Source organism: Dromiciops gliroides, chromosome 6 (genome assembly GCF_019393635.1).
Source record: "Dromiciops gliroides isolate mDroGli1 chromosome 6, mDroGli1.pri, whole genome shotgun sequence".
Classification (NCBI taxonomy): domain Eukaryota; kingdom Metazoa; phylum Chordata; class Mammalia; order Microbiotheria; family Microbiotheriidae; genus Dromiciops; species Dromiciops gliroides.
The window spans coordinates 72,789,760-72,808,273 of NC_057866.1; the positions used below are offsets into that span (position 1 = coordinate 72,789,760).

Genomic DNA, 18,514 nt, shown 5'->3' on the forward strand with positions numbered 1-18,514 from the left:
CCCTAATGAGAGGTTTAGTTAAGAGTTCTTAACTTAAATAAAGGAATCTTTTTCATAATTATATTTCACTATCATTGATTTTCTTGGTAATTTTGTGTATTTTATTTTATGCCTTTAAATACCTGTTTCCCCCCCCTGAAAAAGAGTTCATAGATGACATCAGACTGCCATGAGAAAAAATGGTTAATCAACCTGTACTAGCTGACCTTGAAGGCACCTTTTACTTTTAAATACTATAATCCTTAATTAGTTCTGAGTAACAGTAGAATTGGCTAGGTAGAATGGGGTAGGAGATACAGGATCTTGGAGTCTTGGATCATGCCCTGCATCTAATACTGTTTTGTGAAGATGGGCATGTCACTTCTCAGTTCTCATGCAACTCTCAAAGCTGATAAATTACAGCTGTGTTGCCTATCTGTTGATAGGCAGTTGGGACCAACCCAAAACAAAACAACAAAACAAAAAAACCCTAAGAGTGTAGTTAGAATAGATTAAAGAAAAGTAGAGCTGGGAAGGAAAGTTAAGAGAGACTGAAAAAAAATGACATTGCTTGTTCCAGGACATAGATTGGCAAACCTTAAGGGAAACCTTTGTGTTCCCACAAATACGCAGTTTTCTTTGAGACACTATTTTCACTGTCTTCTGCACAGAAGAAAGTTTTGTTCTTCCTCCTCTCCACAACCCTTCTCCCATCTTAGTAACCGTCTAGAATTGAAATGCCTAGTAGTCTGTTAAAATCCTTTTGTAACTAACCTTTCAAATGGCTTCTGGCTGCTGTATCCTTAGGAGTGCATATGAAACTGAATGCTGAATGCCAGCAATATGTGCTGGTGACACCACCAAGAAACACTGTTAAATTGATCACAGAAGTGTTATATTCTAGAGGACTCAACCCCACCTTATGCGTGGGATGATCAGGTGGGTCTTTTCAGGTTTTTGTTTTTGTCCTCTGGGCGTTTCATTCAGCTCTTAATACCCAGGGAATTGGCTGCCACCCGTTATTTAAAGCAGGTGCAGGCCAGGCAGTGTAGCAAGGCCGGTTAGACTTGCAAAGGGAAGTTTCCACTGGAGTCTGTTGTTGGCCCTTTGCCAGATGTAGAAGGGCAAATCTAGTCTCCCTTTTTCTGCTTCCTGTTCTCTCCGGCACAGGAACCAACTCCAAAGTGCCACTTGCCAGCAGGTGGAGAGTTGCAACAAATACTTGGGGAATAAAACCCTCTCTGTCCATCTAGCCCAGAGAAAGATACCTGCCCATGGGGCAGCCCAGGTCGTGCAAGGTGGCCGCTTGTGACAGCCGATAAGGACGAGAGTGAGAGAGGGGGGCAATGCCCTTGACTTAGGTGGGCTCCCCTGGTGGAGAGTGCTGTGCCCAGATTTCCCCTAAGTAGGTTACAGTCTATTTTGGGTCCGGCTCTTGCCGCCCAGAGCATCCGAGTGGCTGCCCCTGCTTTCAGTGCATCAGCAGCAGGTGGCAGGGGGAGGCGCCCGGGCAGGCTGCAAGGGGAAGCGATAACACTGTCTCTCTAGTAGCCGGGCTCGCGCTCTCGGGCTCCTAGCGTGCGTAGCTGGTGCTTCCCGCCTCGCTCACAGCCCGGAGGGTCCAAAGCCACGGAGCAGCTGCCACTGCCTCCTCCCGCCTCCAGCCTCCGCCCTCCCTGTCTGTCCAGTCGCAAGCGCGCAGGCAACTCGCCTCCAGCTCGGACTCAGCCTTGCACACGGCTCGGCGCTCCCAGAGCTCTGCGCAGCCTGCACCCTCCGCGAGTGTGTGTGTCTGTGTGTGCGCGCGCGTGTGCCAGTGTGCCGGGGTGGTCTGTGGAGTCCAACCAGCGTCCTCCAGGCACTGCCTCCCGAGCCCAGCCCAGCAAGCCCGCTAGCCAGCCAGCCCTCTCCGCGCAGCAGCATGAATGTCAGGCGGGTGGAAAGTATCTCTGCTCAGCTGGAGGAAGCGAGCTCTACAGGCGGTAGGACGCAATAAGCATGCGGGCTTGTGCCCTTATCCCTTCAAAGCTGAGCTGGGGCTGCTGCCACTTGTCAGGGGACGCTGTGGACTTGCTGCATGAGAGTCACCCCGGGCAGGCTGGGCAAAGGGGCGGGGACGGGTGGAGGGACTAGTGCATGAAAGATCCGGATCCGAAAAAGAAAAAAAACAAAAAAACAAAACCCAAAAACAAAAAGAAAAAAACAAAAACGAAAGTAATAACAATGCTTGAAGTGTGTTTGAAACTCAGAGGCGGAAAGGTCCCCTGCGATCCTGTTGGATACTTTTGCCTTCTCTGAAATTGCCCTGGTTGTTTATGCACCTGCAGGAGAACTCCAGCCCTCAGACCTCCTTCCCCTAATACCTGGAGAGAATTCCGCCAAAACCCTATTGATCCTCAAAGTGTACTTCTCCTTTATGCTCCCAAACATCCCTTCATTATACCCCACCCCATCGCCTTCACTTGTAATATACAACTAGAATCTTTCCCGTGCCAATTTCTTGGGCACGACCGTATGTCTTGTTTTATTGCCAGCTTCAATTTATCGTGTTCAGAGAAAATGGTCCTCTGTGACATTTGGAAATAATTTATATCTAGCCTTGGAAAGGTAGATGGCTCTGCACCATCGAACTTGTGGTTTTACGGTAACTCGCATTTTGAGAGAGACGGAGGGGGGTGGGGTGGGGAGAGGGTGGTAAACGTTCAGTCGTATTTAGCAGAACAGACTCGGTGGTGCACGAACCAACCACCTTTAAAAATGGTACCCATACAAATAAACATCTCTGGTTCGGAGGTTTTGTTTGGAAATGGCCTTGATGTTTACATCGTAGTGGGGCTGTAAATGTGATGGACATCATGCCAAAATATTTTCCTTCCATATTATTTTATAAAATAAGTCCCCGCAGACGTTAGTGCAGTTTTAGTTAGCGGTACCCAAAACTTGGAAGGGGAAAAAAATGCTTTCGAGCCGTGAAAAGGAGGCACTGAGGTCTTTGCCATAGTTGTTGTTTATGCTGGTTCAGAAATTTCAGTCTGATGTAAGACACTTCCAACTTGAACTTTGGTTTTCTGCAGATCTTGCTCCATTATTTGTAATAAAGTTTTTCACACTTTCTCTCTTTCTCCATCCCTTCCTTGTTATTTTCAAGGGAGATTCAAATCGAAAGATTGACTTCTTTTTTAGGGATATGAGGCTTTTAAAAAGGTTTCTATCTCAAACTTCCTGGCTTGTTCTGGTACCACTTTAAGCAGTAAAACTGCTGTAAGATTAAGTTATGAAGATTGTTTGGAAATATGTTCATTTTGGAAATATGTTCATGATCTTTTAGGTCTGCTGTCCCTCATTTGTCTACTAAATCCATTAACATGTTTTTCTAAGAAAAAATCCAGGGCAATAAATAAATAGATGTATGAAATTATAATCAGGTGGGCTAACTGTTTCAGTAGTAAAATATCCCATTTAAAGTAATGAATGAGTTGCTTTATTTTTAAGATTTACAGAGTACCCATTAGAAGAGGAGTGATTTGTTTTCCTACTGGAAATTTTAAACAAATTGGTAAGAAGCTGTGTTTTTGTTTTAAAGTGCTGATATGACTAGAGAAACAAGAAACAGGCTGTAAGATTCTGGGGATACTATGAATAACCGGTTTCTTTCATGTTCTGACAAACTTTATAATCAAATGAACTTTCAGTGAATTGGGCAGACAGTGTTGAATACCGCACATACTGTGTGGACTGAGATTGCTAGTGATAAAAGCTTGTCTTTCAGTAGGCTATATAGGAAGTAAGTCAATGGATCTGGACCTATTCACCTTTTATCTCAAATCAGGTCAGTTGGAGTTTTTATCTCCAGTTTGCTTTATAGAGACACAGCTCAATTCAAGCTTGCAGCCTTTACTGAAATGGGCCAAGTTCATTGTTTTAGGGGTGCTAGAGTGAAAACTGTCCATCCCTGACTGGTGTCAGCCTGATTCAGAAAGGGAGCACTTCACTGACGGATGCTAATTTGATACCTATTGTGGGCACGTTGTTCACAAATTACTAGAATTGGTATGTGTGGATGGAATGAGATCATAGTGACTTTTCAAATAGAAACTTTCCTGTAACTTTCTTTTGAATGTGTCTGCCACAGGTGGGGGATTCATATGATAATTCCTTAGATGAATTTTAAGTGAAGACTGTAGGGGAAGAAGTGCTCCTGTAAAGGACCATTTCCTGTAGAATTATATGCTCAGGTATGTGGTAAACATTATCCAACTTCAAGGGATTTGAACAAGTTGAGGTAGAGGCTAGACACCATACCCCAAATGTGAAAAGAATGGTCTCTTCCACGGACAAAGAGGTTGGAAATGATGACTTTTGGGGACTTCTTCTAACTCCAAGTCTATGATTCTGAGATGACTTGGAGACAAAGGATAACATGGTAAAATGTGTTTAGCAGAAAGGACAAGAGAAGGGAAAACTACATCAGTGAAAGAGAAGTTAAACTTTTGGGTATTGTGGGAAGAGGGTTGCTATGAAAACACTTTTTGTTCCAAATCCACAAGAACTTCATCCTTGTTTTTTTTTTCTTTCCCTTCTTTCAGGTGACGTATTTAGTAATTTAATCAATCAACATAATTTCAGGGTTAATGTAGATGAAGTCATTTAATGCTTTTAGAAAATAAATTAACAAGTTATGATATAGAAAACAAACAAAACCACTATAAAAAGTAAATACTTTTTGAATGGACTTCTTCTTGATTACAATATGCGTTTCCCTTCTTCATGCCAACCCACATTAGTCCCCACATTTAGTCAAAATCTATCCAGAGTATATTTCTTGTGTTTATTTTTATGCCCGTTTCCTTGTTCCCCAGATAGAAAAGAAAAATATGTAATTTTATATCACTGGAGAGATAGCAAGAAAAGAAAAGATAACAAATCCAGTGTACTTTTTAAAGAAAATTAGAAATTAGACCATAGAAAGAAAAACCCTACAAAACTATTCATTGGTGGACTAATAGTGTTGTTTAAATTAGAGATGGCAAATGTTATATGATGTAGTGTATCATGTGTGCTTCAGTGGTAGAGTTTGGGGAAAAATCTCTTCAGTTTTGAATTTGTGCCTTGATGAACATCATGGCTTCTACTTAAGTTTCATTAAATGTCCATTAAGGATATGCCAAAGTCAATTAATAATTTCATGCCAGGTCATATTAACCATGTGATACTTATATAACTGTATGATATTTATATTTTCCTTTATATTGTGATAAGGAAAAATATGAGATCTTCTGAGATAATTAATTATTGTGTAAATGACTGGTGTTGATGTATATTTATTTATACATATATGTATACACACTATATATGTGTGTACATATATACACACACATATATACTCATATGTGTGTTTGTCTTTATTAAAAATTCAGGAGTTTTTCTCTCTTTAGATAGCTTTCTCAGCTAAAGAATATGTACTCTTCCCTAAAGTCACTATGCTAAAATTTGGGGAAATTAATGAAGTATGTGGCATAAAACATGGTTACATGAATTCCGATATGAAATATAGTACATATTTTTATTAAGACATTTACTTCAGATAGTGTTTATATTGAAGGTTCACTCTTTCATCAGAAACATTTGTTCTACTTGGGAATATTTTGGTCCCTCTCTTTGCTTTAATTTTTCCTTATGGGAAAATTAGCATTAAGTAGAATACATTCTTTATTTTTTTTTTTTTTGGTGAGGCAATTGGGGTTAAGTGACTTGCCCAGGGTCACACAGCTGGTGTTCTATCCACTGTGCCACCTAGCTGCCCCTGAATACATTCTTTAATATTTAATAGCCCAGAATTTTATTTACTTAATAGCCTCCCTCCTTCAGAATATGTAAAAAAAAAAAGTGCCACCACCAAAAATACTTTAAGGATGCATATGCTTTGTACCTTTTTTATAACTGTGCCTGTTACTATAAGGTATCATATCCTGGGTTGATTGTTGCACAACAAATCAAACAATTAATCCTTTTATCCCACTCTACTCCCAATATGTTTGCAGTTTTGGGGTGGATTTTATAAATAATAGCTAACATATAAATGAAGAAATCAGGAAATTCCTCTTGAAGGAAATCGGCGCTTGAATTGAGCTTTGAAAAGAGTAATGGCTGGGGCAGCTAGGTGGCACAGTGGATAGAGCACTGGCCCTGGAGTCAGGAGGACCTGAGTTCAAATCTGACCTCAGACACTTAACACTTAAAAGCTGTGTGACCCTGGGCAAGTCACTTAACCCCAATTGCCTCACAAAAAAAAAAAAAAGAAAAAAAAAAGAAAAGAAAAGAGTAATGGCTTCCAACAGGTTGAGGTGAGAGAGGAGAAAATTCCAGAAATAGATGTCCTGAACAAAAGTGCAGAGGCAGGAGGACATCAAATGTCATATACAAGAAACACAAGGTGGGGTTTCTGGTTATTTTTATATTTTTAAATTGTTTGACAGTACTTTTTAGTTTTGTGTCACTGGGTTTATCTTACTTTAGAAAAAAATGTATGAATAAGCCTTCTTAAATAAAAGGTATCATGAAAACATTGGATACTAGTTAGATTGGTATGGGGGAAACCTACCATATATTAATAAACATTTGACTTATTTAAAATCTGACCATTTACAAGATGTGTGACCTTGGGCAAGTTGCTTATTATCTGCCTGTCTCAGTTTCTTTATCTGTAAAAATGTGGATAATAATAGCACCAACCTTCCAGAATTATTTTGAGGATAGAATGAGATATTTGTCAATCATTTTCAAATCTCAAAAGATTTGAAATCAGTGCTAGCTATTATTATTACAATTATTTTTATCATTTATCATCTGTATTATTATTTGAATGTTTTGTTTTTATGTAATCTCGCAACTTTAGTTTGGAATAAATTACAACTGGAGAAACCTATATAAAGATAACCCTATTTGAAAGGTCTTACATATGACTATAAAGTAGAGATAGAAAAAAAAAGAAAAATAAAGCAATGAAGTAAAATCCACCAACAAACTGAGTGTGTTAAAACTCTGTTGCTAGAGGAAGCTGTGGCCAATTATTTTTTGTCTTGGATAATGGTTTTCTTGTAGCTCAACGTTAAGCCCTCTGTTGGATCTGATTAGCATTCATCCTCATAGTAGATCTAAACTAACAATTAAGGCCCAGAATTACATTTCCATGTAATGATTGCTTGACCCTTCTATCTGAAATGGTCATTTTCCTATAGTTGGAGGGGCATGAGGCACCTGCTCCCAAGTCTAGCCTGTTTAACAAGGTCAGTCTTTTTTTTTTTTCTCACCGATGAGCACTGCCCTTATCTGTCTCAAGAAACATGCTTTGGTGGAAATAGATTCCATAGTTTCTGAAGGAATACAAAACCAGGTACACAAAAGCCTGTGGGTGTAGTACAGGAACCAGCAGCCATTTTTGCTGCTGCCTCCACAACAGACTAGAGATGGGACAAATGGTTTGCAATCAGCACTTACCTTGCACACTAGGGAGGGGAGCCTTGACATATCTCTTCTGGAAAAGCTTTCCAATTCTTGACCTGATACATAGAGCTATGTATTGCTCTGCTTGCTTGGTTGTGGGAAAACAAACAAACAAACAAACAAACAAAAATCTTCCCTTACTTCCTAAAGGATCATCTAGACCAAGCTTATCTCTGTGACCTTAACTTTGTCAGCACACAGACAGCTGATGAAGTTTACCAACAAGCAATAAGCATTTATTTAGCACCTGCTGTGTTTCATGCCTGCTGCTAGGCACTGGGAATACAAAGATAAAAGTGAAGGTCTCTTGTCCTCAGAAATCTTACATTCTTCTGGATCTGGGAGGAGAGGGGAGAGATACAATTTATTCACAGATAAGCAAATACATGCTGTATACAAAATAAATATACAATAATGGGGAGGATCGAAGTGATGGGGTGATCAAGAAAGACCTCCTGAAAGAGGTAGTGCTTGAGTGGAACTTCCAAGGGAATTAGGGTTCCAAGAAATGAAGGTGAGAAGGGAGCATATTCCAGGCATGGGAAGACAGCCTGTGCAAATATGTAGAGGTGAGACATGGAATGCTATGTTCAGGGAACAGATGGTAGGCCAATTTGATTGAAGCACAGAGTGAATGAGGAGGAGGAGTAATGTGTAATCTTCCTGGAAACTTGGGCTAGAGCTAGATTGTGAAGGGCTTTAAATACCAGAAAAGTTTGAATTTTATCCCAAAGGCCCTGGGGAGCAACTGAATCTCCTTGAGCAGGGGATAAAATCTTAAATTTTCTAAGAAGCAATTATAAATGCTGCTGACTTTAGCTGTGATAGAACCCCTCTCAAACATCTGGTTTCTACTATGGTGCAAAGACTTTTGGACAACATCATGACAGAGCCTGTCTCTTACAGTAATTGTTGATATGTCTCATAAGCCTATTCTTAAGCAAGAGTTCTCAATATGGGGTTCACAGACTGACTTCAGATGGCTCAGGAATACATCTTTATTTTCACTAATCCCTAACTGAAGTTTAGCAATTCCTTCAATTATGATTTAAATAACTAGACTTTTATTCTGAGAAAGGGGTTCATAGGCTTTACCTGACTTTCAAAGTGATTCATGATGAAAAAAAAAAGTTAGTGGGCTTCTGGATCTATCACTGGACTGGTTCAGCACAGATTCAATATTGCAAAATACAGGCATCCTAGATGAGACTAAAGAGATCATTTACTCCAACCCTTCATTTTACAGATGAGGAAACTCGGGTCTAGCAAGGTTAAGTGACTTCCCCAAAGTCACATATCAAATTAGAAGCTGAACCAGGAATAGATTTAATGTCTCCTGACTCATATTGGAATGAGCAGTGGACTGTACCTCATTGCTTAAGACTGAGAAAAGATTTGAATGCCTGTGATATACAAGACACTGTAAACTGCTTGAAGGCAGGGATAATTTCCTTTTTTTCTTTTTGTGTCCCTCAGGTCTAACATGGTGCCTGACAAATTGTAGGGGCTTAATAAATGGTTATTAAATGTTATTGGGAGGTTTGATATGTTGAGACATGAAAATATGGAGGAGATATCAATGTTTGGGGGGGAGGTTGGTCTTGTTTGAAAGACAAAGATTAATTGTCAAAGGAATTATATATATACTGCTGATATCCCACCTCTAATAAATCAGCCTCAAAAAGAAAGAAAAAATAACTTCATATTTTATGATCAGCCAAAGTTTGCTTAACAGAAGTGTTGGAATTTGATCTAAGTCTTGAAGCATGGTCAACATTTGGGAAAAGGGAGAATTTTTCAGATAGGGAAATGAGCAAACAAAAATCATAGAAAGAAAAAAGGAGCAGTAATGGAGAGGAGAATAGCAAATGAATTGTGTAAGTTTGCATAAAAAAAGGCCTTTTGGTAAAGAGACAAGGCTGGAAAGGTATGTTTTCTGTCAGACTTTAGAGAGATGTCCTAGATACTTTTTGGCAGTCAAATGGAGGTTTTCTCAGAATAATGCTTTTTAAATGCATAAAATAAAATTGATAGGATTATAAGAGAAGCCAATTAAACTGAAATACAGTCATCAAAATATTTTATAAAAGTTCACTGAACTCAGTTATTGACCTAAAATGTTTTTAAGGACATCCCCCAAAAGAAAAAAAGACTTAATTGTACAAAAATATTTATAGCAGCTCTTTTTGTAGTGGCTAAGAATTGGAAATCAAAGGAATGTCCATCAACTGGGGAATGGTTAAACAAGCTGTGGTATGTGATGGAGAAGGGATATTATTGTGCTATAAGATATGACAAGCAGGATGTTCAGAAAGGCCTGGAAAGGCTCCTATGAACTGATGTATAGTGAAGTGAGCAGAACCAAGATTACATTGTGCACAGTGACAGCAATATTGATGAAGAACTGTGACTGACTTGACTGTCTTCAACAACACAATCCCAAAGGACTATTGATGAAACATACTATCCACCTCCAGAGAAAGAACTGATATTGATGGAACAGACTGAAACATGCTGTTTTTCACTTTCATTACTTTTTCTTTTAATCATGTTTTCTTGTACAAAATGACAAATATGGTAACGTTTTACATAAAAAAAATGTTTTTAAGGACCTTGAATGACACATGAATATAGTCTCTATCTAATAGAAAATGAGGGGTCTAAAAAAAAGTGTGATATCCTCCAAGTGGCATTTTAGATACACTGGGAGCTTGTGCAAGATGCACAGGCGACCAGTTACAAAACTTTTACATCAATGAATACTTGATATGATAGCAGTCTGGACTATGATAGTGACAGTGGCAAAAATAAAAGGAATAACGGATGTGAGACATTGTAGAATGAATATGATGGTCAAATGAATGTGATTGTGTGAAGCTATTTTCAAAGTTCTGTTTATTTCCATGTCAGACTTTAGAGTAATAGTAGAGATGGGGGAAATAGGTTTAAGCAAAGAAATATTAATAATGTATAGCCAGCAGCAGATGACTTGACTTCTTTTCTTCTTTTATTGTCATTAAAATATCCATTCCACTCTGGCCCCTTTAATAAAAGTTCTAGAAAAAGCAATAAGCTCATATTTTATATGAAATTATTCAGAAAATTGCTAAGTTGGATGGGATCTCAGAAACCATCACGTTTAACCAATATTTTGTCATACTTAGCAAGAAAATTGTCCTTCAACCTTTTCTTGAAGAACTTCAATGAAAGAGCAGCCACTATCTCCTTAGGGGTTCCATTCTACTCCTAGACATGGCCAATCCATAGGAAGGTTTTGATTTTAGGTGGTCTTAGTTGTGCCATTCCAGGCCATACAGAAAAAAGTCTGCTCCTTCTCCATGACATCCCTTCCAATATTTGGAACTTGTTCTAATATGTCCTTTAAGTCTTTTCTCAGCTAAATATCTCTAGTTCCAGCTAATAATACTTATATAGCTTAATCTTTAGACTTATTTACATCCTTCTGTTTTACCCTCCTCCGGATGCTTCCCAACTTATAAATGCGCTTTAAAAAATGTGACTCACTGGACTAGGGAAATACATTAGATTTGGTCAGATTATGGTAAGATAGGGTCACCTCTCAGTTTGAAAACTGGCTAGGCAGCCTGAGATCACATTAACTTTTTTGAATAACCTATCACACTGTTGATTCATATTGATCTTATAGTACAATAAACTTGCCAGATATTTCCCAAAGGGACTGCCATCTAAACATGCCTATTCTATATTTTACTAAGATACTTTATTTTGGAACCCAAGTATAAGATTTGCCATTTATTGTTTTTGTTTTTGTTTTTGCTTTTTGCGGGGCTATGGGGGTTAAGTGACTTGCCCAGGGTCACACAGCTAGTAAGTGTCAAGTGTCTGAGGTCAGATTTGAAGTCAGATCCTCCTGACTCCACGGCCGGTGCTCTAACCACTTTGCAACTAGCTGCCCCCTTGCCATTTATTCTTATTAAAATTCATCTTAGATTCATCAGATGAAAGTATTTTGGGAATTGATTGCAACATGCAATGTTTTAGCTATCCCTCCAAGCTTTATATAACCTACAAATTGGATAACTATACCATCTATGTCACTATCTAATTGACTAGTGAAATGTTGAACACCACTGGACCAAAGAGAGATCACTGGGGTGCTCTACTCAAGACTTTCCTTCAAAGTGACATTGAACTATAATGATTATTCTTGGGCTGCAGCCATTCATTCAGTTTGGAGTTCACTTATATCTACCATTGTCTAAACCACCATTTTCTGTCTCATCCCAAAGAACATCAGGAAAGGCTTTATCAAAAACTTTGCCTGAAATGACGTTAAACTAAAAGTGCAGCTTTCCCCTGATCTTCCAGTCTAGTAATCTTGTATGAAAAGGAAATAAGATTAGTCTGGTAGGACAAAGCCTCAATGAGACCATACTGGTTCCTTGTTATTACAGATTTATTTTCTAGATATTCACTTACCATACTTTTAATAACATAATCTAGGGCAGCTAGGTGGCATAGTGGATAAAGCACTGGCCCTGGATTCAGTAGGGCCCGAGTTCAAATCCAACCTCAGACACTTAACACTTACTAGCTGTGTGTCTTAACCCCAATTGCATCTCTCTCTCTCTCTCTCTCTCTCTCTCTCTCTCTCACACACACACACACACACACACACACACACACACACACACACACCCCTACACCCACACCCACACACCAAAAAAAAGTATTAAAAACAATAACATAATTTAGAATCTTGCCTTAAGTTGAGAGTAAAGCTCATTGGTCTATATCTTGAAGAATTACACTCCTGTCCCTTTTTTGAAAATTGGAACATTTTCAGTTTTCCAGCCCTGCAGCTTCCTTTTGGTTTTCTGCTTCCTGTTTCTAGGTCTTTCTTGGTGTTTGTGTCTGTTTCCATGCTGTTCTCTCTGTCTCATAAGATTTATTGATATCTTTTGCTTTTTACATCACAGTCATTTCTAGCTACGCCATCTTTGATTCCATCCACTCCACCAGGCCTGAACCTGCCAATGTAACAAAGGGAAATAGTCAAACAAAAACAAATAATAATGCATCTGTAGATATAACCAACATTCTATTCTTACCCAGCACTCCCTTATACATATTCAAAGAGGGGTGAGGTTTATTCATTTATCTGTTCTCTAAGACAATGATTAATGATTCCAGTCACTGAAAGTTCAAAGTACTTTCAGGGTTCTTTTTATTTGCGTGACTGTAGTCATTACCTGTATTGTTCCTCTGGTTCTGCTTACTTCATTTTGCATCAACCCATGTAAATCTTATCAAGTTTCTCTCAATCTTAAATGCCATTATATTCTTTTCTTTTCTTTCTTTCTTTTTTTTTTTTTAGTGGGGCAATGAGTGATTTGGCCAGGGTCATACAGCTAATAAGTGTCAGGTGTCTGAGGGTGGATTTAAACTCAGATCCCTGGGCCAGTCCTTTATCCATTGTGCCACCTAGCTGCCCCCATTATTTCTTATTTCAAAATAGTCCATTGTATTTATCTAGCACAGTTCATTCCTTTATTCCCAAATTGATGGATACGCACTTAGTTTCCTAATCTTTGCTATCATGGAAGGTGCTACAATGAACATTTTGGCATATATTGGATCCTTGGGTTTTGTTTTTGACCTTGTTGAGGAATGTATGCTGTGGTGGAATTGATAGGTTAAAGGTCATGAATCTTTGAGCACTATAGGATATAGCTAAACTATCTCACCACTAATCTTGGTTTTCAACTCCCCACTAGTCATTTTAGCTTATCTTTTTTTCTTTTTAATCTGCTACATTATTTTAGAGCCATAGGGAGATCCTGGGAGTGGGTACTTTTTCTTCAATTTGGAGAGTTATCTTAGAGAATAGCTGGGGAGCACTTAGTGGTTAAATGACTTTAGAAGAAGGATACTCTTATATTAATCTTATGGGATCATAGTTTTAGAACTGGAAGGAAGGTCATTTAGTTAGCATTTTATTCATGTCCAAATGAGGAAACTGAGGTCCAGTGAGGTTTACTTGTGCAAGGTTATATAGATAGCAAACATTAAAAATAGAATTTGGGCCTATGTCCTCCTACTTGGGAGCCAGTAATACTTCTACCATATCATGCCGCTTTCCTCTCTATCCAAGGTCACCTAGCCCTCATCTTTTTTAAAACTTGTATTTTTCTCCTTGGTAGAGACAGAATAAAAGAAGAAATGAGCACCTGTTCCCTCACTTTCTCTTATCATTATCCTATCCACCCTCAGTAGTGATGCTGATCAGTCTTACATCTATCTCCCCTTCCCCAGTATAGCTTTCTCCCCTCTTTTATTGGCTTCTATGTAGATTCCTTACTAGCTTCAGATCAGTCTGAGCTTTAGCAACCTTAATCTTTTTTTTTTTTTTTTTTTTTTTAGTGAGGCAGTTGGGGTTAAGTGACTTGCCCAGGGTCATACAGCTAGTAAGTGTTAAGTGTCTGAGGCCGGATTTGAACTCAGGTACTCCTGACTCCAGGGCCAGTGCTCTATCCACTGTGCCACCTAGCTGCCCCCCTTAATCATATTTTAAAGGCCTGTGTCACAGGTTATGCATTCATCTTCAAATACTTGTTTTTGCCTTTCACCTTCTTTATGTCTTTTTATTATCTATGTTGGTCAGTGAATTCTCTACTCATCTATATCAGCCGCTTTAAGCAAGTCCCCTTTTGTACTCGTCAGAATTGGGTTTTTTTGTGTTGTTAGAATTTTACCCTCAGTTGCTTCCCATCCCGTTTTTGGCTTCCTTCCTCTGTAGAATTTTAGGCAGTTGGAGTCTGGCTACCTTTTCTCCTGAATCATCTGAATTCTCTTCTCACCCAATCTAAGGCACATGTCTGATTATCACTGGCTTTCCTTGCCTTCTCTAACACAAATTATAAGATGGACCAATCACTGTCATTAAAGATTCCCATTATTCCAGTTAGAGCAACTGATCCTTAGAAAGATTCCCCCACTTTTCTGAAAATAAGCAGAATAATCTATACAAATGTCTGCAAATACAGAATTTGCCAAAAGCAACAATTGCCCCTTTCATTTTGTTAAAAAACATTTTTATTGTATTGTATGTATCCAGTTTGATTAAATGGATCTCTCTTTGGAATTCAATCATTAGATGCAGTGCTTTTATTTGATATATTGCATAATGATTTTTTATATATAGAACCTTCTCTTCAAATCTCACACTTTACTTATTTGTGCAGATAAATATTGGCAATAGCTTATAAAAGTCCCCTAACTTTTCCCTACTTGGAAGTTTTGTTTGTTGAGTAGATTGAACTTCCATATTGATGGAGCATCTGCTCATGAATAGTGAATTAAAAAGTCTTTAGGGAATTATTATTAACACCATGGGGGCTTTAACTTTACTTTAAAAAGCTTACGAAGGAAAGGAAAAGCTTATATTTCGAGATGTCAACACTTAACATTCTTTCTAGGATTTTAAAATAAATCAGCCGATTTAAGAAATTACACTGTGTGCAATTGAAATGGCAACCAAGATTACATTTCATTCATTTATTCAACTTTTATTAAGACAGTAGAACAATGGAGTGTGAGGTCGCAGATATGAAAAGTTTAAAGAAGACATCGTCCCCTTTTCCTTGAGCTTATAATTTCAAAGAGGAATGAGATACTTATACATCAATTAATTCCTAAGGCCAGACAACTGGAAATTATACCAATACTGGTACTGCCTATGGAAACACTGTATCGCAAAGGATGTATTTCCTCATTCTTTACAAACAAAATTGCATGATAAGTACATTATAGGACCACAAAAAAAGTGTCATATAAGATTTGAGAGGGTGGCAGAAATTGACTGGGGATTTAGGGAAGGTTTAATGAAGAAAGTGGCATTTCAATTGAATTTTAAAGGGTGTGTGTAGGTATTTAATAGGCACAAAGGGAGAGACAGGGCATTAGAGATATCTAGAATAGCATTTTCAAAAGGACAGAAGTGAAGAAGTATGAGAAATGTGTTTATTTTGGGGGGGATAGTAAGGGAGGAGGTGATTTGGTACAGAGTCAGAGGAAATAGAGTTGGGTGTGGAACTATGCTATAGCCTTTGTCACCAGGAGTCACTATTGTGGCTTCCAGTCTGAATTCTGTAGTCTGAATTGTAATGCCTGAGCCACTTCTGATCTAGGCTACCATTAGCAGAATTGCATAATTTGACAACTGGAAGGAACCACGGTGCCTATGTAGTCTAGCCCAAATTAGATCATAGTCTGGTGAGATCTATGTTAGTACACGTGTCGGTTCATAGTTGATACAAAAGGGAATATTAAGGGTTCACTAGGTATAAATCTGGAAGGGACCATAAAGGTCATGTAGTCTAAACACTTAATTTCATAAATGAGTAAGATGAGACTCACCCAGAGAGTGAGAGATCACAAAAACTTAAGTGGTTTGTATTAACCCTTCTTCATACTTCATATCATAAAACTGGTTCTTTTTCAAGTTTGAGGTTTCTATAAATACTTGAGTGTAAAAGGGATATGTAAGGGACTTAAAATTAATGTTAGGACTAAAATACCAACTGAAATGCTAGTATGCACAAGAAGATTAAATAAAAACATCTTAAGAACAAAACCAACATTCAGTTAGGGGCTGGGCGGTCCTTTAGCAAAATCAGTAAGATGGGTAAATACATTCATTATGGGATGGTTTCTTTCCTTTTCTTTTTCCCCAGTCAGTTGACACATTCATCTTCATGCTCTCTGGCTTTATCTTCAATACCTGCGTCTTTCCCCCCCACCGCCGCCCCCACCATACAGTGATATAGCCTGGAGAGAATGCTTCATTCTTTCCACCTTTCTATATTTCTGCTTTCAAGGCTGTTTCTGAGTAGCAGGATGATCACCTAGACAGCATTTTAGCTTAGGTGATAGAAATTAAGGGCTATAGCCATTATAACTACCATATTGAAATACCTTACTTTCCTTATCTATATATTGGGGGTAATTATATATGCCTTTGGTTCACAACAATGTTCTTTTAAAAATATGTATGTTAGAGGGCAGCTAGCTGAGTTCAAATCCAACCTCAGACACTTGACACTTAACTATCTATGTGAGCCTGAGCAAGTCACTTAACCCTCATTGCCCTGCCTATATATGTGTGTGTATGCATATATGTACATGTATATATACACATATATATTTGTTAATTAAAATTTATTTTAAAATATAATTCTTTTTTGTTTTATTTTTATTTTATTTTATTTGCTGGGCAATGAGGGTTATGTGACTTGCCCAGGGCCACACAGCTAATAAGTGTCAAGTGTCTGAGGCTGGATTTGAACTCAGGTCCTCCTGAATCCAGGGCTGGTGCTTTATCTACTGTGCCACGTAGCTGCCCTCAAAATATTATTCTTTTTAAAAGAGTAATTTTAGTTTTTTTAAAAAATGAAAAAATAAGTTTTATTGATTTTTTTGTTTGTTTCTTACATCACCATGGTATTTCATGTATCCTGTCCCATCTCCCTCTCAGAGACCCATTTCATGACTATTTGGTGGAGAGAAAAAAGCATAACTTGATTGATACATTGAAACAACTCTAAAACATGTTTAATGTGTAACATCAGTGGACCTGCCAACAACACAAAGGTGGAGGTTAGGGGGTGTCTTCTTATCTTGTCATTTGAGAACTACTTAATAGTTAATTTTTTTTTACATTTTTTTTAAATTTTTTGGTTTGTCATTGTTCTTTCCATTTACATTTTTGTAGTTACAGTGTATATTGTTTCCTTGGAGCTGCTTTATTTGTCAGTTCATAGAGATCTTTCCATGCTTCTCTGTATTCATCACATATTTCTTATAGCACACTAATAACATTCCATTAAATTTATGTACCACAATTTGTTTAACCACTCCCCAATTGAGGACCATATTCTTTCTTGTCAATTCTTACCCACCACCCACACCCCCTCACACACAAATGCTTCTATAAGTGTTTTGGAGCATATGAGGACTTTGTTTTTCTCATCAATGGTTTCCTTGGGGTATAAATTCACTAATGGAGCACATTAATAGTTTAGTTACTTTATATTTTTCCAAATTGCTTTAAAAAAAGTTGTTCCATTTCACTCCTCCAGAAACAATGTGGTGGTGTGCCCACCTTTATACATTCTTCCAACCTGGACCACTTCCATTTTTAATTTTTGCCAGTTTGCAGGGTGTGAGGTAGAACCTCAGTGTTGCTTTGATTTGTATTTCTCTTCTTATTAGTGATTTGGAGCATTTTAGGTGGTTATGAATACTTTTTACTTCTTCTGAGAACCATTTGTATCTTTGACCACTTATTTGGGAATGGCTATTAATCATACAAACATATACAAACATAGACACATACAGATACATATATGTGTGTATATGTGTAATTGCATGTGTGTATACACAGATGTTTAAATATCTCTATATCTTAGATACCAAACCATTATTGGGAAAAAATTTGATAAAAACATCTTTTCCCATCCAACTACTTCTCACCTTATCCTGGATGCATTAATGTTGTCTGTACAGAAGCCTTTCAGTTACAAGTTTCTTCTGCTTCTGTAGACACAGTATTATGTTTTTTCTGTTATTCCTTTATTGACCTTTTCTTCTACATTTGCCTGGAAATCTCTTCCCAGTGTCAATGCTCTCTCACTCCTCCAGGTACTGCCCCTGGAGTTTCCAAAGCCCCATACGTAGGAAAGGTAGACTTTTCAAGTACCAAATGATGCAGGCCTCAACCACTGTAAGGTCCTGATCTTCCTTCATCTATAGGTGCATTCATCAATATAACCCCTCCTCTCATCTCTTAAGTAGGGCTTCCTGCCTTCCCCAGCTTTCCAATTTTTCCCCTTCCTCTTCCCTGCAGTCTCTTCTCTTTCAGAGACCACAGAAGTCACTTTGCACTCATGGAAAGCCCTTGTGCTTTTGACCCTAGGGCATCACTCACTCCCCTTTATCCCCCTGCTCCCCTCCCTGCCTTTATTCACCCTCCCAGGTTGTAATCTAATCC

General features: G+C 38.2%; 1 protein-coding gene across 2 annotated transcripts in view; it reads left to right on the forward strand.

Moving 5' to 3' along the window:
* Window positions 1-1,154: 1,154 nt before the first annotated feature.
* The window catches only part of KCNIP4 (potassium voltage-gated channel interacting protein 4), a 1,176,826-nt gene continuing 1,159,466 nt past the window's right edge, over window positions 1,155-18,514 (forward strand). Inside the window, exon 1 of one of the 2 annotated variants that reach the window (XM_043972814.1) lies at window positions 1,155-1,961. In XM_043972814.1, the coding sequence (XP_043828749.1) occupies window positions 1,901-1,961 (61 nt within the window). In that variant the 5' untranslated portion in view covers window positions 1,155-1,900. The remainder of the gene's footprint in view (window positions 1,962-18,514) is intronic. The other variant, XM_043972810.1, reaches the window with a different exon arrangement.